Source organism: Pantherophis guttatus, chromosome 2, assembly GCF_059756535.1.
Source record: "Pantherophis guttatus breed Tessera chromosome 2, ASM5975653v1, whole genome shotgun sequence".
NCBI lineage: Eukaryota > Metazoa > Chordata > Lepidosauria > Squamata > Colubridae > Pantherophis > Pantherophis guttatus.
In genome coordinates, this window is record NC_142064.1 from 37289599 (window position 1) to 37316057 (window position 26459).

The 26459-nt window shown below is 35.6% G+C and overlaps 3 protein-coding genes and 1 long non-coding RNA gene across 6 annotated transcripts in view; 3 read left to right on the forward strand and 1 right to left on the reverse strand.

Annotated features, from left to right (window-relative positions):
• The first annotated feature begins 552 nt into the window (after window positions 1–552).
• On the forward strand, window positions 553–5464 carry AK6 (adenylate kinase 6). Its single transcript, XM_034441190.3, has 5 exons — window positions 553–1164; window positions 2361–2453; window positions 2930–2988; window positions 3079–3224; window positions 3354–5464. The coding sequence occupies exons 1-5, from the start codon at window positions 1137–1139 to the stop codon at window positions 3541–3543; spliced, it is 516 nt and encodes a 171-aa protein (XP_034297081.1). The 5' UTR covers window positions 553–1136; the 3' UTR covers window positions 3544–5464.
• Window positions 5465–7800: 2336 nt separating this feature from the next.
• Window positions 7801–22250, forward strand: CCDC125 (coiled-coil domain containing 125). Its single transcript, XM_034441191.3, is given in 12 exon segments — window positions 7801–8139; window positions 9796–9854; window positions 11082–11168; window positions 12578–12655; window positions 15315–15400; window positions 15486–15568; window positions 16530–16645; window positions 17957–18064; window positions 19206–19380; window positions 21601–21716; window positions 21828–22077; window positions 22080–22250. Coding segments are annotated over 12 exon segments (1518 nt in total). The 5' UTR covers window positions 7801–7838; the 3' UTR covers window positions 22139–22250.
• On the reverse strand, window positions 21800–25629 carry LOC148115078 (uncharacterized). The gene is made up of 2 exons (XR_015732109.1): window positions 25490–25629; window positions 21800–22088 (listed from the first exon to the last, which is right to left on the reverse strand). It is a non-coding gene; the product is annotated as an uncharacterized LOC148115078 (long non-coding RNA).
• Window positions 25524–26459, forward strand: part of ZFYVE16 (zinc finger FYVE-type containing 16) — a 35254-nt gene continuing 34318 nt past the window's right edge. For 2 of the 3 annotated variants that reach the window (XM_087885842.1, XM_034441193.3), the window contains exon 1: window positions 25524–26392. The gene's annotated coding sequence lies outside the window, so the exon portion shown is untranslated. The remainder of the gene's footprint in view (window positions 26393–26459) is intronic. The other variant, XM_034441195.3, reaches the window with a different exon arrangement.

Here is a 26459-nt window from a genome sequence, read left to right on the forward strand (position 1 = left end):
AGGCGACAAACACCTTCTCTGACAAATACTGCACATAGTGTGGATTCGGTGGATCACCGTGGATTATGTTGAAGGATTTCTACAGTTTGTCAAATTTTTCAACTTTTAAGATATAGTGACTTCAATTCCCCAGTCAGAAATCAGGGAGTTGGTCCACCCATCTTAAAGTTGACAAGTTTGAAAATTAGTTATATCTTTGGGGATCCGGCTAATGAAAAAAATCATGATTACTTGCAAAAGAAACATGTATACAATTAAAGGAGAAGCATTCAAAAGAAGTAACAAAAATCGAATACAGGTCACACGACACGTAACGGTTTAACCAATGGCCACCTAATATTGACAGGGTACTTGTTGAGGTCTTCAAGATTCAATGGGTAAGGATTGGTAGTATGTCTGCGCTCCTCTAGCCAACTCCCCCCACCCTTTCTATGAAACAGGCATGCGGTAGGGTTTATAAACAACAGCCCCGTATGTGGGATGGGCAGCTATATAAAATAAATAAGCAATCCAGCAAAGTGGGGGTCGGGGGGGGGCAGGCTTTGTTATTCTATAGGGGACACCTCCCAGGTGGAAGAAGACTTCAGCCGCCATGCAGTTTTGGAATAACAACTCTCCCGACTGCGCTCAGACACGAAGCCCGGCCTCGTCCCCAAGAAAGCGGCTCCATCCAGCAGATGTAGTGCACGGGCACCATTTAGCTCTTGCCACGCTGCAGCCCACTTATGTCCGTCACTAAAAACCACACCCAGCCCTTCACACTCCCCTCTTTCTCCCTACCCTCTCTCATCGGGCCAGCTCCATGCCGACTGGGGCCTTTCATGCTCTTCGGCGCTTAGCTGTTCGCCGAGCGCCTTAATACCTGCTTTGTCCCCTCTCCCGCTTTTAGTCCAGGCCCTGCGAGAAGGAGTAAATATGACCGAGAAAGCTTCCGGGTGGGAAAAAAACAAAAACCCTACAAGGCTTTACCAGTCGGCGCTTTTCCACCCACCGTTGGGCCTCAAGGGAGGAAGGAGGGCCCTTCTGACGTCTTAGTCTGCTGCCAGACGAGTAGGACGGCTCAGGTCCCCGCGAACTGCTGCACGTGGCTTCTTGATGGCAACTTGGAAAGTGGCTGTAGGAGCAATAGAGCGGCTATGAAGAGGCCTAACATTTTACTCACAGGTAAAAGAAGAACAACAGCGAAAGGGTCCGCAAAAAAGGAGAAAAAAAAACGGGAGGTTGTTCGGGTTGGTATAGTTTTAGATCGAGCGCAGTCGCGCTTTCCAAAAGGAATGGGGAGTTTGAAAGAGCGTAAACAAATCTCCGATTCAGTCTCACGCCAGGATAATAACGCAGATCCCAATGCTGCCGCGATCACAATCGATGATGGGAGAGCAAAAGTTAGGCTTCATTTGCTTTGCGTTATGCTGGTAAGCCAAGGCATAGCAAACAGCATAACGCACAGCAAACGACGCTATAGAACACTGCACACCAGAACAACTAGACACAAGAACAGTTTTTTCCCGAACGCCATCACTCTGCTAAACAAATAATTACCTCAACACTGTCAAACTAGTTACTAAACCTGCATTACTATTAATCTTCTCATCGTTCCTATCGCCCATCTCCTCCCACTTATGACTGTATGACTGTAACCTGGTTGCTGGTATCCTTAAGATTTATATTGACTGTTTCTCTATGACTATCATTAAGTGTTGTACCTTATGATTCTTGACGAATGTATCTTTTATTTACACCGAGAGCTTATGCACCAAGACAAATTCCTTGTGTGTCCAATCACACTTGGCCAATAAAGAATTCTATTGCTCTCCCATCATCGATTGCGACAGCATTGGGATCTGGGTTATTATCCTGGCATGAGAGTGAATCAGAGATTTGCATTCAAAATGGGAAACCTGAAAGCAATATTAGATAAAACAAGCTAATTTTGCTTTCAGACTTCCCCAACATTTTGAATTCATCACTCTTTCACCCTCAAGAACATCAGGTAAAAGTACCCTTTCATTTTGCTTTTTTATTTGCGTTAAATTTAATATATAGAAGCATTTGAAAATGCGATTACCTACTTTCAGTTGGAAGTGGTTGTGTTACTCCATAAACATTAGCACCTCTTGCATGTGAAAGCCAGGCTTATATAAATAAGCACTTCTCAGATGTGTGTGTTTGTGTGCAACTATGCATATATGTTTCTATATGCTAGAACTAAAGTGATCACATTTTTAGAAACAAAGAAGCACCTGTTGCAATAAGTACTTTGTTTAGTCTTTCAGGTCAATTTTGCAATGGAAGCTTATTATATATTAATATTTACTACAGTACTTTCCTGATTGTTTCTTTATGCCTTGTTTTTTCTGTAGGGACACCTGGTGTTGGGAAAACTACACTAGGCAAAGAGATAGCCTTGAGAACAGATTTTACATACATCAATGTGGGGGATATGGCTAAAGAAGGTAATTTTTAAAATTTCATAGTATCCACCATTTTATTAACATTTATATCCCAAATTTTGATGTACATGGATACATGTTATATATAATTTAATACAAATTATATCTAAAATTACTTGGAAAGTAGAATTCTGTACATCAAATGAGAGAAAAAGCAAATATGAAAATCAATTGTATGATCAGTGAAAAAAAAATAAAGCTGAAGAAATATATCTTTTCCCAAAAACCAAGTTTAACCACTAAAAGATGAAGGGAAGGTCTTCTATAATTCCAGAGCAATGAAAGAAAAATTCATTGTCTAAATAGTTGACTATTGTAATTGAAATGATTTGATTGTGGCTGGGGAATATTTCATGAAGTTAGCAAGTTTGAAAAACACTCATCTAGAACATACTAACAGTATGAGATTTCTGAGAATAAGTTGTCTAAATAAATATAGCTTTTTATAAATTAATAACAGTTTCCATTTTTTTAATCAGGGGAACTGTACGAAGGTTTTGATGAAGAATATGAATGCCCAATATTAGATGAAGACAGAGTGAGTTTAAACTGAAATATGAATTTCAATTTTCAATTTTTGTAACCAAGAAGCTATTGTTTAGTTTTCTTTGCATTATTTTCTATATAGGTTATTGATGAAATGGAAGATAAGATGAAGGATGGAGGTGTCATAGTTGATTATCACAGCTGTGACTTTTTTCCTGAACGCTGGTTTAATATAGTCTTTGTGCTTCGCACTGAAAACTCTTTTTTGTACAACAGATTAGAAAACAGGTAGGTCAGTGACACAAAACTAAATAAAGTTAAGTTTAAGTTTAAAACAAACCTTATTAATGCATAATATCAAACTTCAATATTTTTACCTAAATAATTTAAATGTTTCACGTTTTTATATTTTTCTAGAGGTTACAAAGGAAAAAAGCTTCAAGACAATATTCAATGCGAAATCTTTCAGACAATTTATGAAGAAGCCATGTCATCCTATAAAGAAGAAATTGTACATCAGTTGCCTAGTAATACTCCAGAAGATATGGAGCGGAATTTAGATCAAATTATGCAGTGGGTTGAACAGTGGATAAAAGACAACAATTGATTTTTAAAAAAATCATATTTACAATGATTAATAGAAGTTGTGTTTTCATTCATGGAAGAAACAATAATAGTTCCTTCAAGGTGAAAATTAACAAGGCCACTGAGTTTTCTATTTTATGCTGTTCTCTTTAGACTCTATGAAAGCAGGTATCAGACAGAAGAAGATACGAATCAGATAAGAATTTTAAAAAATCTGAATTTAAAGAATTTAAATTTAAAAATCTGAAATTATACTAAATTGGATGTCCAATATTGAAAAGATGAAAAAGAATAGTTCCCTAGTTAATACGGTTGCCAAAATCTTATTCCTGTACAAAGTTTTATTAATGCAGCGGATATTCTGTGATTCATTTCTAAATGTGGGACCATGCAATTTAATATATGAACATAATTTTAGTTATTAATTTATTAACATGCTGTAAATACCCAGGCAAATTTGTATCTGTATGTTTTTGTTATTTATAAGTTTTGTTGTCGTTTAGTTAAACTACTTTTTTGCTCAGCTTTTGTTCAGTTTAGAAGGCATCCTCAACCCCAGATTCATGAACTCATCTCTCTCTGAATAAATGCCGATGGCATTTTGCAAGTAACAAGTAAATAGGTTACATGTGGCCATAACTACAGTGATCCAAGAAGCGTCTGATGCTATTGCTTGTATCATATTTTTCTATTCTCTGAGCTAGCGTGGTTCATAATAAATATTACCATCATTTATTATCCTAATTTTTTCTAAATATTGAGTAACTTAATAAAAAGTGAAGTTATAGTGAAAAGACAAGAATATTGATTGGTGAGAAAGTGCATTTTGTCATGTAAAAAATGCCTATATAAGGTACATAAAGTATATACATTTTTCTTAGTAGCTCCCAAATTTGATATTAAATGTATCGATAAGTTACTTTAGTCCTAATCATAATCATAATCATATATCATTGGATTTCATCCAGCATATCAGCAGAAGATCATATTCAGATTCTCTTCTCTTTCCCATGCAGGATCCAAAGCAGAGTTTGATTGTATAGGAGGAGCTTCGTGGATATAGACTCTTCCGCCTCTTGTACTATTAATGAAATGACTTGATTAGAAGCACAATTGCCTTCAGTTTTCCATTTTGGTTACATTCTGAAAATGGTTACCAGTCCCCCTTAAATTAATCAACATGAGATGGATTTAAAATAGGGTCACACATACTTCCTTCTCCATTCCTAAACTGGGTCAATAATATTACTTTACAGTATTCCTATAGTGGTAGTAATACAGATGATCGTCATTTAGCTACTGCAGTTATGATTGTGATGAAACAGTAACCATGACCAGTTCTTATACTTATGATCTTCACAGGTCTATAAAGCAAACCAAAGCTGAAGTAAGATGATAAGCATAGTAAGCAGTCACTTTTGACTGCTTCACTTAATGACTTGAGTTGCTGGTGCTAATTGTGATCGCTAAATGGGAACTACCTGAAAAAATATTTTTCAAAATCTCTTAAAGAAGCATAATTTTAGTCACTGCCTAGAGTACTTCATTTATCTGAAACTAAAGTTCTCAGACAAAGTTACCGTTAGTTAAACATTAAATATTTTTAGATTGCAACTGAACTGATTGAAAATAGTCACTTCTATTAGGTGTTGTGTTCATGTTACCTGAAAAGCAGATGCTTGGCCAATTGCAAGATTTAATTTACCTTCTGTATATTAAACAGTGATTCTTGGAACCTTGTCTTTGATTATTACAAATATTGCAGTATTTAGTGAATAATGTTTTGAGCAGCAAACAATTTGGATCATGCATTTTTTGTTATTTGGTACTGTACTATATAGATGATTTTCAAAATCTTATTCTTTTGTATTACATTTTTCTGTATGTAATTAAGAACAAAGATTTAAATATGTTTTTTGAAAATAAAAGATACATAAGGCAAAGATTTAATAACTTTCATTTCCATCTCAATTCAATCAGTTTGACTCAGTGGCTTACAGACCGGTAATACGATACAAATTTAAACTTATGACTTAATTTATAACTATGGCTTAATTACAAAATCATTATTTCACAGACATCTGCCTGAACCTGTATTATTTCTAGTACTAGTATATTATTTAAAGAAAAGTTTGTGTAAGATAAGTAACCTACCATTGTTAGTTGCAAAGTCTGTCCCATTAAAGTAATTTCAGATACCCTATTACATAATTAAATCTAGAATTAAGTTTGTAGCTTTGGTTATTGATTTCCCTGGTGGAAATCTGGTAAGGATGTTGCTTCTCCCCACCCCATCAGAAAAGAAAGCCTTAAATACTTTTCTGCAAACTATTTTAAAACATGCGGTATAGCGGAAAATAACAGTAGTTCGGTGCACAGTTTGTAGGAAAACTCCGGAGCATCTGTGGATAGAATAGGGGGGGGAAATTGTCGCTGTCAGTCAGTGAGATAAATCGACCGGCTATCTGAGTCAGTAGAATGGAGCCGAACTATACTCGGCTATACTTAAGACTTATTAAGTTCTTTTAAAGTTACCGCCTATATTTCCTTCATAATGAAGTCCATCAAACTGGAATAACTATCCGGACATTTGTTCGTTTGTTTCCGTCTTCTGACGTGGTTTGTGGCAGAGGATTGACCCTGACTTCGCGAGCAGGAACCTGCTTCCGCCTCTGTTGGCTCTAGCCAAGTGAACCGCGCTCCACCTTGAAGCGCGGGGGCGGCGGCGTTGCGGTCAAAAGCCGGGCGAAAGTTGAAGCTCTAACCTGCGGAAGGAGGAAGGGAGGGCCCCGCCGGGCAAACCAGAATTTGGGCTGGCAAAGGAAGAAGTGGAGAGAGCCGTATCGGACAGGTGGGCGAGAGAGGGAGCTGGTTCTCCCCGCTGGATCCGACGCTTCGGTGTGGGAGCCGCGACGGGTAGCTCCGGGTCGCCGGGATCGTCGAAGGGGGAGGAAGAAGGCGAGGAGCACCTTGAGGCGGAAGCCCGGGGCTTTGGCTCTGTGGAAGCTTGCCGTCCATTTACAATAGGAAACCTCTGGGAGGCCTGCTAAGGGAGTTTGTGGAAGAGTTTGCGTGTCGTGTTCCGCTGGAGGCTTCAAATGCACTCGGCTCTGCATACCTCTCAGGACCTTACTACTGGGTTGGACTAGTGGGCGTTTGGCTGTCTTTCCTGACCGAGTAATTCAACAAGCAACAGGTTTAACTCTGGTCATCGTGGAGGTGATGGGAAAACTGCACCTGTTGAATGTTTGGTTGCAAGGTGCTTATAAGATACAGCGGAGCCCTGCTCCGAACAAATGAAGCGCTACTGTGCTTAACAAATAAGGTTTAAAAATGCATATAGTATAAGAAGCGGAATGGGTGCACCCTACCGAAATGACAATATAATCAGTACTGGTAATTTTTTCTAATGGTAGATTACTGTGGTAGCCCATTAAATGTTAAAATGGGTTTTATGTTATCCAGGGATAAAAGAAAAGAGTCTGATAATGCATATAGAACAGTGAATGCGGCAATTTAATAAACTGTAATATATGAATGTTTGTTAACCGATCAATACATATTTAATTGTGCTTAAATCTGCAAAAAATCAAACTTTCAGTAAAAGTTGTAAGAAGTATGGGGTAATATGAAGAGGATGCATGCATGCATGCTGTTAATAATGGTTTAGGTTCCTGTAATGATTACTTGTAGAAAAAGGATAGTTTTACTGCATTAAAGGGAAAGGGAAAGAGTTGGTGTTGATTGACTTAAAAAATTATCAGAAAAAAAGTATTGAAAAGCATTGGGTGTTTCTAGTTTGTAATTTAGGTCATACTGCTGACAGTAGTTCAATGATCAAATTTTCTTTTGTAGAAAAAATAAGCACTTAAATGTAGAACTGGATGATTTGTAGCATAATTAGATACATATAACTTGGTGCCCCTTCTACAATTGGTTAACAAAACCAATGCTTTGTTTTTTCTCTGATTTAAGTAAACAAAGCGCCTGGGTGTGTGTATGTCAGCAAAGCCCAGTTTTATAGTGATAAACTTTGGTAATCTAAATTTGCAATCATTTTTGTTTTATATGCAGTAAAAACAAAATGCTTTACATAGCTAAATAATTTTTAAATTTGAAGGTTTGGATCAATTAGGAAACCTGAATATAAAAAGCTACTGACTAATACATCTGTAAACATGTTAGAATTAAAAATTGGAGGCATTTTAAATCTAAACACTATTCTAAATTTTTGTGAACTTCTTTTTTTAGTATACCTTTATCTGAAGATTTTAAGAAAGTGTGGAAGCCTGGAATAAGAAATTATTTGTATTGCCAATGTGTGAAGCAAGCCTAATGCATAACAAACTGTGTGATGCCTTAGAAGGTGAAGATGACATGATATATGGAGATTTAGGAAATGGATTTAAAAAACATAATGGTATTTATGAATCAGAAGGCTTCAACAAATATACAGTTAGGTCTAGAAGTGGTTCTGCAAGGAAGAGTTTGCCAAGTGATGGAGAAGAATACGATGCAGTATTTTTTCATTGCTCAAAATGTAACAGTTTGAATGATGTGCCAGTCAAAAAAATTGAAAGGAATGGATTTGCTCCCTGCAAACAACAAGCCAGTTCTGGTAAGTCTTTTAATAATGTTATTAAAGTCTAAAGTTTTACAGAATTAATATTGGTAAATGTTTTGATCCTAAATGCAGACATTAAATGTGGAAGTTCCATTTATTAGATCACCTTGATTAAAACTGGTGACTGAAAGTTTAATTACAATTCTTCCAGATGCATATGTTCAAAGCAAAATAAATAATACATTAGTGTCAGAAATAATTTTGACCTAGGTGTATGTTCTTCAAATGAAAGTACCATTTTGGCTTACATTGGTGCTGTGATAGGTGAATTATAAATATTTGGGTATACATCATTTTATATGTACATGGGAGTACACAAAGCAGTCTTATTTTGGCTAAAAATACAATTAAATACTATTTCTATGAATTTGAAATCTACTAAATTTGTACCTTTAAAAGAGAGAACTCTAGGAGATTTTCTCAGGGGAACATTTGGCTGGGACACAGTGTTAAAAGCATAGAGAGGCTTAAAGAGGGGAGGGGTAACAGCCCCTCTTTATAGACTCATGCAAATTTGAATATACAAGTAACTGCATGGAGCAGCAAAGTATTTGATTGGATGTAGCCCAACATGCATCTACAGTAGTGACATCAGTGAGTCAATTAGGATGTAATTAGAAGTAATGGTGCAGGAATACAAAGACAATACAAGTTTTGAAAAACAATGAGGCAATATTCTATGAACTCAGTTTCTTTCTGGGGAGTTATTTTTTTATTTTATTTTGCAGAGCTCACTTGCCTTTTCCAAGTTTATCAGCATTTCTTGGCCCTTTAAATGTTTTATGGTTGAGCTGACAGTTTAGTTTCCCTGAGAAAGTATATTTTAGGTAAGAGGTTTTCAGCTTGACCTCCTCCAAGTTATCCTTCCTGGCAATGGATCATAAGAGAGGAAGTAGTAATAAAAAAAATGTAATAAAGTGATAAGAGCTGGCATGTAAGTGGGCAGTTTCTTTTTACTGACTCAACCAGTTAGATGCAAGACTCCAATAAATATGGACAAATTTGTAAATTCTAAGCACCCAGGAGTTAACGCTGCCTATGTATATCTATAAAGATAGATTTGGATGACACCATGAATAGAGTTTAATAGGCCTGGGCTGGACTGTTACAGTGTTAGTCAAGGAAATAGTTTTGCCTGATCCATAATTTGGAAATTCACATTTTCCTAGTACTGTACTCCGTATTTCCAGATTTTTGGAAAAAATATTGTTTGCTTCTGCATGATAAATAGGGTTTTGTATGAAAAGTAGTCATGCAAATTTTACAGGCAGTAATTTTGAAATGCACTGATATCAAGCATTGCTTTTTAAAACTTAATATTTCTTTCAGGTTCAAAGGTAAAGAACTGACTATTATGCTATTATTTTAATATTAAAATAAATCTAGGAATATTGATCTCAAGCATATGCCCTTCAAGTTTGATCTTAGTTTTTATTACAATGATAATATTGCTGCCAGTAAATTTTATCAGTCATGATAAGCAAGTATTGTTACCCTTTAAAGGGCTACTATTATTTTATTATGTCTTTTTACTCAATTTTTTTCCTGCCATCTGAAACAATTAAGCAGGATTATGTTTTCCTCCCAATTACTAATTGTTGTCCAATTTAATAAAGATGCACAAATAGTTTGTTTTCTGTTGTAATTCAGAGTTGAATTCTGAGGCATCAAATGAAGAATTAAAACAACGTCTCCAAGAAATTTTAGAGGTAGGTACTTAGTACTGTATTAGACTTTTGAATGTCACTATTTTCAATACAAACGCATGTGCGCGCACACACACACAGACAGAGCATTGTGTTTAGTTTTGGGGGTTTATTCTGAAAGCAAAAAAATAGTTGTTTTATAAATTAATAATTTAATTTTAACTATTTTTACATTAAATATTTAAATTAATTTAAAATATTCAGATGCCTCTAATACAGTAGTTTCCTTTCTTTAGACATAAAAAATATCCTCTTCTTCTTTCAGAAGGAAAAAATAAAAACAATACAGATGGCCTATAGAGTTCTGTAAGAAGCAGAAAATGAAAATAATGGTTGCTATCAAGTTAAAAAGACTCATGATTTTATAATATATGAATTTAAATAAAGCTATTGTGGGTATTATTTTTAAAATGTAAAGAAATTGTATATGCGGGTAATAATTCATATTTGATTTTACTGGCATGAGAGATTATGGTGTTTTCTGCTTTCTAAAGTACAGCTATTGTATGTATTGTTATAATAGATAATAGCATACATACAGTATTATGTGATAAGTGTCTTGAAACATAAAGTTTGTTTCAAGCTGACAATAGCTGGTGGTAGATCTTCCTTACAGAAAGACATTCCTTTCATTTTCCTTCTACTTCCTCTGATAATTGAAACTCTCCACAACTGCTTTATAAAAGGAGTTACAGCATGCAAGTATCCCAGCTTATCTCTGGGGTTGTTCAGTTTCAGACTGAATTCAGGTGTTTTTTTTCTTCATTTCAGCCTTTAATGACATGGAAGACATCCTGTATTCCAAATATTGTTGGCCTACAAAGAATATTTTTGTATAATAAAATGTAATAGATAAATCATTTTTTGATATGGTTTCGGACTAGATTTATGGATGCATCCAGGAACTGACCATTTTGAAGGACTACAGGAAACCATTTTGAGTTAATAGCACATACAAAATGTAGTTATGTGTGATTTGGTTTTTTGGGACTTTTATGATTCTTGATTTTTATGGTTGTATTTGTGATTATAAGCAGGAGGTATTTTTTTATATTACTGAGAGTAGCAATGATTACAGTAATATAACTTTTAATTAATAATTAATAAAATTGTTAATATTTAATTAATAAAAGTTAAATCCCACAATTAAAACTAATTTCCACTAATGTAAGGGACTCCGTACTTTATAACTAGTTTTTTATTAACCAAACTTATTTTTTCTCTCTCTAGGAAGTAGAAATTTTAAAAGTGGAATTGGAAGCATCTCAAAGGCAACTTGAAGGCAAAGAACAAGCTTTAAAAATTCTGCAGAGCATGGTAAATTGAACAAAACTTCAAAATGTTATAACAATTAGATTAGTATTTGTAACTAATATGTAATATTAACAGTACATTAGTTTATTTTCTTTATATGAAGAAATGGTAACATAATTTTTAATATATTATGTCAAAACTATATAAACTAACTGTTATATATATATCATATTTTTCGGAGTATAAGACGCACCTACCTTTTTTGATGAGGAAAAGAAGAAAAAGAAATCTCCCTCTGCCTCTGAGCAATTTTGCCTCATTGCAACAAACAGCAAACAGCCTGCTTTACTTTCATTTTCATTTTCATCATAGCTTGATTAGCACAAGGGAAAAAAAATCTGCTCCAGCAATTTACCTCTTTGCAGCAAGCAGCAGAGCCCTGCGCAAAACAGCTGAGAGCAAATCAGCTGAGAGTTGAGAGGCCGATCTAATCAACTTGTGCTAATTAGGCTGTGCTAAAGCTGAAAGGAGCTGTTTTTTCTTGCTGTTTGCTTGCAAGAAGGTAACTGCTGCGAGGCAGAGGCCAAAGGGTGGGGGCCATTGGGTGGGTGGGGCTACATTCGGTGTAAAAGACGCACCTAAATTTTCACCCCCTTTTAGGGGGGAAAAAGTTGTATCTTATACTCCGAAAAATACGGTATATTATCTACTCATACTGATACACCTTTCATTAAAAGAGTGGAGTCTCCCTAATGCTTGATTCATCTGTGTCTAATTTGAGCCCTAAAGTTTTAAAACTGTCCCTCGGACAGTAAAATGTCATCCCTGGGAGGAAGGACAGTAGTTCTGAATGTCAGTTTACAAACACTGCCTTTTCCATTGTACCTTAGAAAAAATGCTATGAACACCCTAGGAGCCTGGGTTTTGTTTTGTTTTTTTGTCTTAGTCTTTTATCAAACCTAATCAAGTTCTTGCAAAAACTAGGATTTTGGCAGAATACAATTTGAAAAACCCTGATGTAGAGCAGGCTGGGGCAACCTTTTGGGGACAGTGAAAACATCTGGAATTTTTGGATTGTATCTTTGCTGCTGTCATAAATGACTGTCACAGAGAGGGATAGATTGTCACAAAGCACACATTTACCAGAAAACAAATCAGTGTTATCCTTAGTTTTTATTTTTTGATACCCTTGCACTTTTACAATCTCTCGCATCTCTCCCCCTCCCCCAAAAAAATCTGGGTTCTTTTTTCCTGATAATACTTTTTCTTTCAAAGCAAGAAGTGTATTCTTGTCTTCATATAGTCTGTAATATTGCACTTGCAATAACATGTTTTAACTTTTTAAATATATATTATTGTTTTATGGTAGAGCAACAGCTTTTTGTTGATTGTCTTAACTTATATGCATTGATTGCACATTTAAGACAATCTGATATTGAATATTTCCAATTTTTGTTTTATATATTTCTCAGGCTGTTTTGGACAAAGCTACCACTCATACTAAAGCAGTATTTATAAAATCAGAGCAACAAAAGCGAGCCTTAGAAAAGGTAAGACTGTATCTAATACTGTTCCTAAAAAAAAGAAAAAGAGTAGAAATGTGGTATTGCATAGGACGGTAGCATTAAATTACAAACCATTGCAAGTTAAGCATACTTAAGTACATTTATTTTAGCGTGCTAGTATTGTTCTATAGCCATTGACCTGCACTGAATGCTCTGATATACTTTTCATGTTGTGTTTTTACATATTACAGCCCAGAATTTTGTACCGGTATTTTATATACTTTGGTTAACCTATTACAAGCAGAGGATTCATCATTATATCTATCTTACCACAGTTTGAACCCTGCTAACTTTGGCATAGCTTTGGTTTCATAGCTGGTTTGTTCTTAAAGCAGGCTGAAATCATTCTAGAGTGTTCTAGCATGAAAGTAGTGTCTTCCCTATTACTTCAATACATGATTTCCAATGCAGACATTCTAGGTATATGGAGAAGGAAGACTTATTCAGGATCAGCTAATCTGCTTAGCTCCAGTTATGGGAGGTATTTTCTTGGGCTGCCTTCTGCTCTAGATATTGCTGGACTCTGTATGTCCATGACTTTTTTGACTATAGTAGTGAGAAAGACTGAACATCTTATTTGAGCAGACTAATATTTCTTTTGGGGGCTTTGGACATGGGAGTATAGCTCTCATCAAAGAAGTCCAAGTGATAAATATTAGCATTAAGATATTCTGTAGAACTGTCAAATGTAAGAAGGGAAATTATGTGTATCCAACTATATGAAAAAATCAGAATGTTGGGAGGAATCCCTGGCAAGTTGACCAGCTGAAATCTAACAAACTCAGAAGAAACTGAGCTTGTGTTGGCACATAGATAACAAGTATTGAACTGACTCTGGTTGCAGGGACCATGATTTCTCAGGTAATAATTGGATATTGTTTATCATCTATTTAATTTAATTTAATTTAATTAATTAATTCAATTTATATGCCACCCCTCTCTGAAAACTCAGGGCGGCTCTAGAAGAGTCTGAACCAAATAAGATTTGTCCAGCAATAATTATAAAGTCTAACATCAGCCAGAAGCAATGATTACTAGTTTTAAAGATGTCTGAAGTCTATAATTCTTTGTATTATATTACATATTAAAAATGACAGTTGGAACACCAAAGCTGCATTGCCACATATTCAGGACAGCAGTTGGCAGTTGGATTTCCTAGTGGTAGATGAAACTGAGTAAGAGATAAAAGAAAGGATGGCTATGAATATAGCAACTGCCTAAAAAGTATTTTGCGTTACAGTGTGAGATCAGCAATGTTGATCAGGCTGAAGTGAATAAAAATAGGCTGTGGGGCTGCCCTTTATAACGGTCAATGGGGTTTCCTCCTAAGTCAAAGACAGAAAGAAAGCACATTATTGTGGCTGTGAGGAAGAGCCCAAAGATAAGTGTAGATAATTCTCTAAACTTGAACATGTTCTTTTTTCTCCAGGTAATGTACATGGTGATGCAATTTAAGTTCATACATCAGGGATCTGGTTTGTTAGTCCATGTAGTTAATTGGCTACGCAACAATGTAATCCAGATGATCCATTAGTTTTTTTAATAGAAATGAAATATTTTTTTACTAAATAGTTTTGCCTTTTGTCATAATTAACTTTAATTATTGAGGTAACATCTACATGTGTTTTACACTACTTTGGAACCAGCTGTGCACTTATCAAACAAGCTCAGCTGGTCTTGAGAATGAAAACATTTTTTTTTTCTGGCTCTGCGTAGTTTATTTAAAACTGGAGGAAAACTACTGGTTTCTTTGCAGAATTCATCTCATCTTGTGGGTGATCTGTTTTTCTGTTGTCAGGAACTTTGGCTTCTGGACACCCATCAGTTTTTTGTTGTGCCTGCCTTCGCACATTTCTTCACTTCCCCATTCTAACCTCCACAGAAGTATGCCACAGAAAATGAGAGTTGTAAAATATGTAGCATACTTTCATTTTACTATCACAGCTCACAAGAGGCTCTGAAATGCAAGAGGAAGATCAATTTTGTGGTTGGAAGCTTCTTTCATAGCAACTGCTCTGAACTTTTTGCATAGATCCAGATAAATGCATACATCATGAATTACGCACAAAGAGAGAGGAATGTTATTTATTTATTTATTTTAGTTCTTTTTTATAGTGTGTTGGCTATGGGAGGATTTTTGTTACTGAAGAACTGGCAGCAGATTTGGCAACAATTTAATTATACTTTAGTGAGCCGAAGAAAAAACAGCAGATAAGGTTGTATTGATCTCTGTGAATCACAGCATTTTCCAGTTGGCAGATGCAAAGATTATGGATTTAGATGAGAGAAAGTGTCTGGATTCAGTAATTTTAAGCTTATTGTATTGAATAATGTAATGTTATTAAGGAATTGTCAAAAAGTTTAAGTATTTTAAACAGAAATTGAGATTGCCTTAGGAATCATAATGGGAGAAAGTGAGCACATAATTAGAAAAATGGTGAAATCCTTTTGCCGTTTGTTTGTTCTGCCAGGCAATTGGCTGTAGTAAAAACATTCCCTATATCTTCCATTGTGAATTAATATTCTTTTCTTACAGAGCAAAAACAGTATAATATCCTAAATAATACATATCTTAGATAACTGAATCCAGTTTCACTAACAATGTAATGTTTAAAATATGAAAAAAAATCTTTTATATTTATAGGAAATAAATGTTCTCCAGTGGGAAATCAAAATTAATCAGGAGAAATTAAAAAATATAGATGAGACCTGGGCAGAGAAATATGAAAGGTAAATTAAAGTATATTCTTTTAATCAGCCAGGCAGAAAGCATATTAAAGGTGTGATTGAAATGTGTTATTTCCCATGTCAACAGAATTTATTGTGAAAATGCTGCTTTTAAAGAAACACTTAAAATGAAAACTGAGGAAATTAAACTACTGAAGTCTGAAAATCAACGTAAGTAAGCTCTGCTATCTAATATTAGAATTAGATAGAATTACTATCCAGGGCATCACAGCATTTTTGAGGCAGTAAGCAAATTTGAAATTCTGGTATCATGTTTTGGACACTTCCACAAAAGAAGTGTCATGGTGACAAGACCAGTAACACACAAACACACACACACACACACACACACACACACACACACACACACACACACACTTGATTTATCAAAAGGGAAATAGATAGTTTGTTCCCATTGACACACCATCTAGTTTCACAAAATGCTTTCTATTGACTCAGATCATCGGATTTTCTTTCTAGACATATTTTCCAATAAAGTACTGAGTTGCAGGTCTATATCCTTTTATTGGCTGAGAATATCTTTGGGATATATACAGAGCCCAGCTGCATTCTTGGAATGTAAAGATTATGTCTGGTGCTTTGCATGTTTTATTTATTTATATCCTGCCTTTATTATTTTTATAAAAATTCAAGGCAGTGAATATATTAATACTCTTTCCTCTTCTTATTTTTTCCCCAACATGCACCCTGTGGATTAAGTTGGCTGAGAGAAAGTGACTGGCCCAGCTTTTATGCCTAAAACTCACAGTCTCCTGGTTTCTAGCCTGGCACCTTAAACACTAAACCAAACTGGCTAAGAGGAGGAACTTGAACTCCTCCAATCATTAGTCTTAGGCTATACTTTTATGCAGTACTGGCTTTCATAGTGTGCATTGATAATACTGCCTTTTATGGAAAAAGGCTTAATAGAACAATATATTATTTCTATGATGTGCAATCATAACACAAACAATAAACATTTCCCTCCATGTGTATTTTCATCCAGGTTTACAAAGTAAGAATATTTTCAAGTCAGAAAATTCAGCCTCTAAAGAAATTAAATTTCTAATTTTTGGATTTTTTTAGATAAGTCATGTAAGCTACAAATAATTTTTTCCCCAAACTTTTTCAGTTTTAGAGCAACAGCATTTGGAGATGGTGGCAATGCTGGATGTAAAACAACAGAAGTTTGTTCAGGACAATATCTCTCTTAGCAAGAGTGGTGTTACTGAGGTTACAAGTCTAGAAGTATGTATTTTAAAATAATGTTATTTCTTTTGGCAAGATCTTATGGCTGATTCTTATGGTTCATATTAAAGTAAGAAATACCCAGATTTATTTTGACATTAGATTTCAGTGCACATAATGAATGGAGAAGCTAGCAACTGTGGTTCTCTTTTCATCCATTATGAAGAAGCGGGCTTGTACACTAAGAGCATTGGGATCTTCTTATCTTCTCCCATGTGGCTGGTAGCGGAAGATGAAGTTTGATTAACTGAGATAATATTGTAGCATATCTATCAAGAATTGTCACCCAGATAATTAGCTATTGTTAATCAAAAACAGAAATCACTGAATTCCTCTTTTGAATTGTAAGAAGAGTTGGTGGGGAAAAAGTGGAACTGAACAATGTTATACTCAAGAGTGAAATGCTACCGGTTCACCCGAACCGGTAGTGAAAATGCTACTGATTCGCCCGAACCAGTAGTAAAAAAATGCTTTAAAAAGTAAAAAAAAAAAAAATGACAATCGTGCGGCACTTTTTTTTACTTTTTTAAAGCATTTTTTTACTACCAACCGGGCAATAGGTAGTAAAAAAAATGCTAAAAAAAGTTTTAAAAAGGTTCTGACAATCAGCTATGACAATCAGCTGTGCCGCACCATGGTAGGAACTTTTTACTTTTTAAAGCATTTTTTACTACTTATTGCCCGAACCAGTATTTTTGTGTAAAGTGTGATAGTTTGTGTAAAGTGTGATAGTTTGTTTTTGAGCTCTCTGTGACTCTGTGAGGTTCCTGCTTGTTGCAGGGGCCATTTTTTGTGAAGTCCAGCTGCTTTTGCATTGTGTGTGTGTCAGTTGTATAGCTTTTGTGTTATTTTTGTGTAAACTGTGATAGTTGGTTTTCCTGGTCATATGACCGCCAAGCCACGCCCACCCAGTCACATGACCGCCAAGCCATGTCCACGGCCACAGAACCAGTAGGGAAAATTTTTGAATTTCACCACTGCTTATATTTCAGTAAGATGTTGCTTGGAAGGAGTAACCAATCTGAAAGTCTCTCCTGCAACAGAAAACCTTACCAAGCATAAAAGAGCTCTTTTGAATGCAGTCTAATCTGATCATAAGGTGTCAGTCCATTTAAATAAAACTTAATGTCCAAGCTGAGGAGGAAAACCAGGAATGCAGAACTAGGGTATTTTTGAGTAACCATACTGATTAATCCATGCAAAGTCATGATAGAGAATTTGTATATCCTATTAAGCTCCAAATATGTGGTGTGTATTTGTCAATTTGAGCTGGATTTTAAAATAACTGCTGGCATTCATTTGAATTGGAAGTTGGCAGTTCTTGGAGCCTGTGCTTGCAATGGCCCTGAAGGAGAACCCTGTGTCTGTGCCAAGATGTCAGCAGCAACTCGAAAGCAACTTCTTCAACTCAAGCAAGAGGTATGAGAGCTTGGGTTCGAAGCATTCTTTTCCTAACATGTCATGTGGAAAAAATGTCAAATGTTCCTGTTGTCAAAATGTAATAGTTAGGCTGCTAATACATCAGTATGTTTTTATTTTGTTTTTAAACTTACTGACCTACTTCAAGCTTTAAGTGGAATAGTTAGATAAATAATGCCAGGTTTATATATTTAAAATATTTTTCAAATGGCTATGTTTTAGATGGATGACCCGTGAAAATGTAACACATTGAGACTGATGGAGGGCAATTAACAGATTTCCATTCATCTTACCAATATCTCTCCTCCTTTTGTGCATCCACTTTTTAGCCCTCTTTCAGGCACTAAAGGGTACTTCCTGTTCAAACTTCTGTTTTTCCAGTCACCCAATAGAATTAGTATCAGTTAATACAGCCACAAATTATGCTAAGACACTTTCATCCACTCAGTCTCTTTGCCAGAAGAAGCCAGTTCAACTAGTTTTGTAGGAAATGTATCTACCCTCTCAGCAATGAACTCCTTGCTTAGCTTTAATCCTTTTCAGAAGGTGAGCTGAGTGACACTGTCTGTTGGAAGTATAAAGACATTAGAGAGATGTACCACAGATATAGCAAAATCCTTGTTCCCCTAATAATGATCTTTGCTTTTCTACCTTTTATTCCACCATGTTAAATTTTTCAGATTTACATGGTCTGGTCATGTAATGAAATATATATATTCATCAACTCCAGCTTTACTAAGAAAATTAATTGGGAATCAACAGAGAATAGAACTGAATATAGACACTGCATAGACACTGGTTAAATTTAGTAGGTAACTAAGTGTTGAGTAGCCAAGCAAATGTTTCTGTTTTCGTCAGGTTTTTTTTCTAAATACATTGCCCAGGAAATGGGAGGATTAGTAACTACACTATTCAATTACAATATAAAAATGATTTGTTAAAATGACTTTGTCTTCTCTGTACTATCAACAGCTTTTTTGAAGTGTCATTTGGGGGCAAAGTATACTCAAATTCTATGTGGATTGCTACTTAAATTGAGGAAGCAATAATCTTACTGTTTTCCAATAACCATAGATATGTGGATTTCATTCATCTTTTAAAAATAAAATATAAAATTTATCTTAATTGAAAAAAATAACAGTTTGAACTTCTGAAGAAGAGTAAAGAAGAAGCTTATATAATGGCAGATGCCTTCAGAATAGCTTTTGAACAGCAGCTGATGCGGAGGAAGGACCAGGCTTTCAGGCTTGCACAAATGAGTAAGATCTGCAGAAAAGAAACTAAAACAGTGAAGTGGAAAAGCAGCAAAGAAGATGGTAATTCTTTCCATTATAAATATATATATATATTTCAGTGATACTGAAAATAATCGCTATTGACCATATTGCTTAGCATTTAAACTTTTGTTTGAAATCATTCCCTTCATTATCCAAATGATTCATGTAACTATCACCTATTTTATTTCCATTTTTTTTAGGACAAAGATCTTACCAAGGCCATCTAGAAATATATACGTATTAGTGTTCACCTTACTGAACGTAGCAATGAGACATAGTTCTCCCAAGAGAGATAGAGCTGATTGACATATGTAGTAGTAATTTATTGATTGATTAGTCTTGTGACCTTATCAATAGAATAAAATAAATAAAATATAGTAAATAATCTAATTCTGGAATAAAATAGGAGGAAATAGAATGATAAAATACATATATGTTAATACAAGGAGTAAGTAATCAGATAAATGACTGTCCCTTACAGGGTACTCCGATTTGTTTAATACATTGGGTTCTTAGGACCACTGCCTTAGTTATAAATTTAGCAGTTCTGCGCACAATACAATGGATATAAAAAGTCTACCCACTCCTGTTAAAATGCCATGCTTATTTGTTATTTTTCTTTCTAAAAGATTTCAGTTTGGTTTTCAATTGGGTTGTAAAGCCTGTAGGTTATATTAAAGATGGAAAACATTCTGAAAAATTCTGAAAAACCTTGGTCTGATTTTTAATCCCAAAATCTGGCATTTTAACAGGGTGTATAACCTTTTTATATCCACTAAATGTACATTTGAGCCCAGAAGGAAATATGACAGTCTATGATTTTGATACCAGTGGGATGTCCTTTCCAACAAGGATAAGTATTTAAGCCTTATGGGGGCATATAATTGACAAAATATGATAAATATTTTACGTGGGTAAGTTACTGCATATTCAGGTTCTCTCATAATGTGGAAAGTGATAAAACTGCCCATATTTGACCATGGAGTCCAACAACTCAAATCTTGCTCTAAAATAAGCCCCTCTTAAAATTTGTGACAGAGTGATAGGTATTTTTCAGGTTAAAAAATAGTTTTTTTCTTAGCTTACCAACCTAGGGATCTATTTTAAGCCAAAGATTCCATCTCAGTTTGAGCACTAATATCTAGGCCTCTTTGTTTAAAAATTTTCCTTGCCTAGGAGACCATTGAGTATAGATACTGGATAGAAAACCCATGTTGTGAAATGATTTTGGAAAGTTGACTGACTCAGACGTTGGGCTGGATCACACTTATCTGTTCAGTTAAAGCATATTTTGGAAAGTCTGTCGGAGTCCATTGAATGGGTTCTCTGCAGATATGTAAAAATATTATTAAATGGCTGTAAAAGGAATGGATTCCTGTTTCCACTCTGACTACAGAGGTAGATATGTTCTTGATTCACATATACATGTCATCTAATTATTTAATGACTGATTTGATGTAGAAGTATCTCAAATAGAATAGGATAAGTATAACTTACCACAAAATATAACGAATTAATTCACATAGCATGGCCAAATCAGGGTATGTCTCAGAATTTTGAATGACAGCTGTTGTTCTCTAGCATTAGTATAGCCATAGCAGCCTTTTTTGCCTTGGATAGTTGCTACAACTTTTTGCCTAGTTCTGCTTAAGCACTGCAGTAGATATGGCAACTGATGTCATCTATAAGGCCCCAGTAGAAGTTTTTAAGTCTTTGTTTTGGATTGTGGATGATTAAAAAAATGAAATGGCACCCTGCTCCAGTGACTCATAATTTCCTATTACACAGATAATAGGATTGGGGATATGTTTAAGAATATAGTATCTAGAGATGGAGAGATGGTGTACATAATTTAAGTGACTTACAAAAGCTTCATCTAAGTCAGGGATTCTTAACTTGGTGATAAGATTTCAGGTCTGCAAACTTAGATTTGAAAAAAGTATACTTTTATTTTCTCTAGTTTTTAATTGCAATGTAGTCAAGAAAGGGCCCATAGATTTCACCAGACTTTCAAAGGGGTTCATGGCACAAAAAGATTAAGAACCATGATATAAGTGATTGTTAAGAAGGTCTTGATTTCATCAAGATAAGTTCTTCCTTGTTCAATGCACATACAAACGTATTTTAATTGCTTTTAGTCACCTAGAGTCACACTGGTCAGATGGGCAGCCATATAAATATATAAAGTTTTCAAAATCTAGATTTTTTTCCTGGTGATACCATATCTACCCCCATATTTTTTTCTTTCCTTGTTTCAAGAAAAAAGAAAAAGCTTGGGAGCAAAGCTGATGGGCATGCTTGCTTCTGGCCCTGAGAGTAAGAAAGTAGAAGAACTGGATAATCCAGTGGAGATCATTAGGACACTAACAGACCTGGTTGGTATCTCTTACATGGTTTCATTGTCTATATTAATAATATTATATGCCTCGGAAGAGAGACAGACAGTTTGACAGCAATATTTATTTTTATTTTCTTTTTTGTTATAGCTGAACGATAAGGAGGAGATGTTGGCTCATCAAAGGAAGGTTAGTTATATGCTTGCTCGAACACTGGAAGATAAAGAAAATGCTTTGCAGCAAAGGAAAGAAAGTACATTTTCAGAGGAAAAGGTTACTTTTAAGAACAGTCAATACAAAAAAGAATTAAAACCCCAAGAATGGATTTTTCCTGAATGTTCGTGTTGTCAGGATGGCTTTTCTTCGATTCCCAGTACAAACCACAACAGAATGCCAACTTCTTTACAGGATCTAAAGAAAATAAACATCACAACTTCAAAGAGACAGTGAATATGAAATAATATATCGCTTTTTAGGAAAATGTAGATCTGTGTGTAAAAAATGACGACTTCCTTAACATTTTGTTTCATAATTTAGAACTCTTAAACTCAGTCTGTGCTCCATTGAATATAAGGAACTTTTAAAGGAGCACCTTTAAAAGACTCCTTCATAATTTCCATATCAGAGACACAGATAAATACAAATGCAAAAGCTGCTTATTGATGGAAAGCAGAAGGAAGAGCTAAAAATATGCAAGGGCTTATGTATTTGTGGAATATCTGCAGTAAACTATAATTCAACCTTAATTCAGGAAACTTTACCATTTAAGTAATTTACAATTTCTGTATTGAAAATAAGTAAATATATAATTTATTGTATTCAGCAGTCTTTGTCTGTGAAGAGAAGGCCTTAATTACATTTTTCTAAAGACTTCCTCCAGTTTCTGATCTCACAGAATGCTTTGCTAGCAAAACCTACTAATTCCCCTTCTGCACAATTCTATCACTCTCCTGCTGCTGTTTTCTGAAAATGTTCTCCATTTTAAATTCCCTTTTCTTTTCTAAGATGGCCTTTTAATTTAGTTCGTTGTCAAGATTGTTTCTGTAGGATAGAAAACATTTTTTATTCGTATGTTCAGTGTTTTGCACGCTATTTACTTTTCAGCAGAGAACATTTTCTCTTTTTTAAGACCTTTTTTTTAAATTAGCTTCTTTTATCAGTGTTCTTCCTCACTGGTGGAGCACTACAAAGAAGTTTTGCCTAAATCAAAGCTCATTCATTCCCTCTTAAATTGTCTCTCCTTGCTATTTTGTAGCATAAAAATGGTACCTTTCACTTTCCAGATGCAGTTAGACTTCAAGTCCTGTCAATTTCAGACACCAAAGACTATATTTGTATGTGATGGAAATTAAAGGTTTCAGTTTCTCATCTTTTGATATATTTTATAGCTCAGGTTCCTTTTTAAATATGAAGGAACATTTTAGGATTTGAATTAAGATCCAATCATTTACTAATTCTCTGCAGCATTGAATGATTGCTGAAATGTTTTTCCCTTGGATAAATGTCTGGCTTATTGATTTCCATTTCTTCTGGACCACATTTTAATAGGGCATAGATAGAAAAAATTGGTATCATGTATCATTCTCTGTTCATGTAGATTGATCAAAAAGAGGACATAATGGGATTCAACCAGAACTTCATAAAAAATCAATTGCCTTATGTATGTATATATTTGAAAGAATGATTTCATGATCATACAAAACCTGTTGTCTTAGAAAATGGGAGGTCTTTTATACATTGATCTACACTGGTAGAAAATATTAAACTGTAGGTATGCTGGATTAGAACTACATATGTATAAAAACACTGCATGTGACCATTTCTTCACCAGATCTCCTTATCAGAAAGTTGAAGAATAATTGTAACTACCTTATACATGTGTGCACAATATAAATTAATGTTGGGTTCACACTGACTCTTAAGTGCATTCAGGCAAATACTGCACGTACTGGTATAAGGGATTAGGTAATATGATGTAAAGTTTCTTTTGCTAAGAATATCAAATTTATGGAAAAACAGTTCTGTATTTTTTTAAGTGACTACGTTCACATATCGTATTAAGCCATGGTTCACCTTTAGACATATTTTAGTCCACAGTTTACAAGCCATAATAAAGATTCACATTACATACTAAGCTACTGCCAATTCACCTCAAACAGATATGTAAACCCAAACTTTTTTATCATTTTTTTATTTGAAAATCTTGCCTTTGAATAATTATGTTGCATGTGTATGTTGTCACAATAATTTGATTGAATCTCTATTGTAATGCTTTTTAAATATTTTCTATAATTTGAACACTATAAATATAACATTATATAATTTTCCTCCAAAATCTGAAAAATAAGGTATTAGAATGTTTTTGGAACAGTGGCCATATCTGAAAATGTTAGATTGCACTATAGGAATTCTTATAGATTGTCACTCTAGGGCTTGTCCATTCACAAAATATTTTCCTTTGCAAGCATGACCAAAAATAAATTGTGAGAGACTATTTTCTGCAGATCTTTTGATACTTCCTGTAGCCCTGAAGGTATTCACCTCATCTCTTTCTTCAAACTATTTCAGAATAAAATGCTGGTCCATAGCAATTAACATTTTAACTTTCAGTGAAAAAAAATCCTGAAAATGTATCTTTAGTGTAGCACAATATACCTCAGCTTTCAATCCAATGGTAACTGAAGGGACCTCTGAATTGTAAAATTCCTTTTAGATATAACATTCAGATCAAACCCAATATTAGAAGGGTAATGATCTGACTTCACTGAGACTAGTGTGTCAGTCTAAGTGAACATTATTTAGGTCTCCGATTAGTGAACTTCTGAAATACTGACTACAGTATTATAAATATTTTTATCAGAGCCACAGAATTTCAGCTTGATTTGTGTAATTAATATGATTCTGATAATTATCTGCATATTTTAAAAGGCAATATTAATCAAAAACATTAGAAATGATGTACATAGTAATAAGTTTCTTGTGCACTCCACGAAGTTTATTTTCAAAATATATTTCTTTGCATCAGCTTTATCCAGTTAAGGAGTTACATTAGCACCATTATTAACCAGATAAATGGATTGAAATATTTAATGGGACATATTTCCAAGGGACGCAGTGGCTCAATGGCTAAGACGCTGAGCTTGTTGATCAAAAGGCTAGCAGTTCAGCGGTTCAAATCCCTAGTGCCGCATAATGGGGTGAGCTCCCGTTATTTGTCCCAGCTTCTGCCGACCTAGCAGTTCAAAAGCACATCAAAAATGCAAATAGAAAAATAGGGACCACCTTTGGTGGGAAGGTAATAGCATTCCGTGCGCCTTTGGCGCTTCGTCATGCCGGCCACGTGACCACGGAGACATCTTAGGACAATGCTGGCTCTTCGGCTTTGAAGCAGAGATGAGCAGCGCCTCCTAGAGTCGGGAACAGCTAGCACATATGTGCAAGGGGAATATTTACCTTCACCTATGTAATGGGACTGTGAAGCATTTCTAATTTAGATCTCTGAAAGGTGCTCTGGAGAATTCAGGAGTGCAATATAGCACCTACATGCAACTCTTAAAATAGTTGTATCTTTTCCCAAAATGATACTTTCTCAACCTTTTTACCCCAGAGGGAGAAAAATCCACTTTTAACAACTATACAGCATAAGGAATGTGACTTCAGCCTTTCTCACTCATAGTTGTGTTGTGTAGCCCTACCCACTTGGCCTTAATGGCCAAACCCAGTCAGCTGGGGACTCCTATGCAGTTGAGTTATTTGTGTTAAGTGTTTTGCAAACATATTATGACACAACTTTATGTAAATTAGTAAAATACCTTGAACAAAGACAAAGGCATTTTTCTATTTGCTTCAGGCTCCAAGGTTCCGGGCACTTTCCAGTTTATGTGTCTATGGAGATTTTCAGTCTCCATATGGTTGTCCCAAAGGAAGTCCCTTCTGAAGAAACTTCTTGGATGAGAAGCGAAACGTCTTCAAGGACAAACAGTCCAATTGCTTTTTTGAAAAACCACCTTTGAGATTTCCAGTCTATAAGCATTCCTTACTTTTCTCAACAAAACCGCTTAGGAACTTTGGATGCACTAACCACATTTTAGAACGTCTTTCTTCTCCTGCCAAGCCGCGATGTAGCCCATTTATTATTACAAATTGTGTAATTACGTGGAGTACTGCTAATACCGAAGCTCGCAAATCAGCTCCAGAATTCCTTCTACCTGCAGTGTAAAACCCGGTTCCCAAAAAAGTTCGGGGAGCAAGGAAGACAAATCACATCCGCTCCTCCATCATCTGTACCACCGCAACCAGCCTCCGAAACGCAACTCCTCACGGGAGCCCCGCCTTCCGCAATTAACACCCGAGACTCTCCCGAACACACCCTCCGGAGGGAGGGAGGGACGGGGAGGGGAGGGGGTGGTGGCGGAGGCAGGCGGAATGAAGAACCTCGCATAGCAACTGCGCAGCCGCAGATGAGTCCATCCCGGAGATTGGTAGCAGACGTCTCCTTCAAGTGGGTGGTGGCCTGGCCGCCTTCCTGCGCGCTTGCGTGGGAAGGCCAGCAAGGAGAAAGAGCTGGTTTTCAGGAAAGACTGAAGTCTAGAAAAAGTGCTGCCGATGCTTTCGCGCTCGGGGCTCGGAGAATGACTTCGAGTCGGCACTCATGCGCGGAACTAGCCCAAATCTGAGGCTGCTCGGAATAGGTTCGGCTTCCGCACAGACGGAAGGTAAGGAGGGGGCGTGTCCGGCTGAGGTGTCAGTCTTACCAGGGGGCTCGCGCGCGGCCCCCCTTTG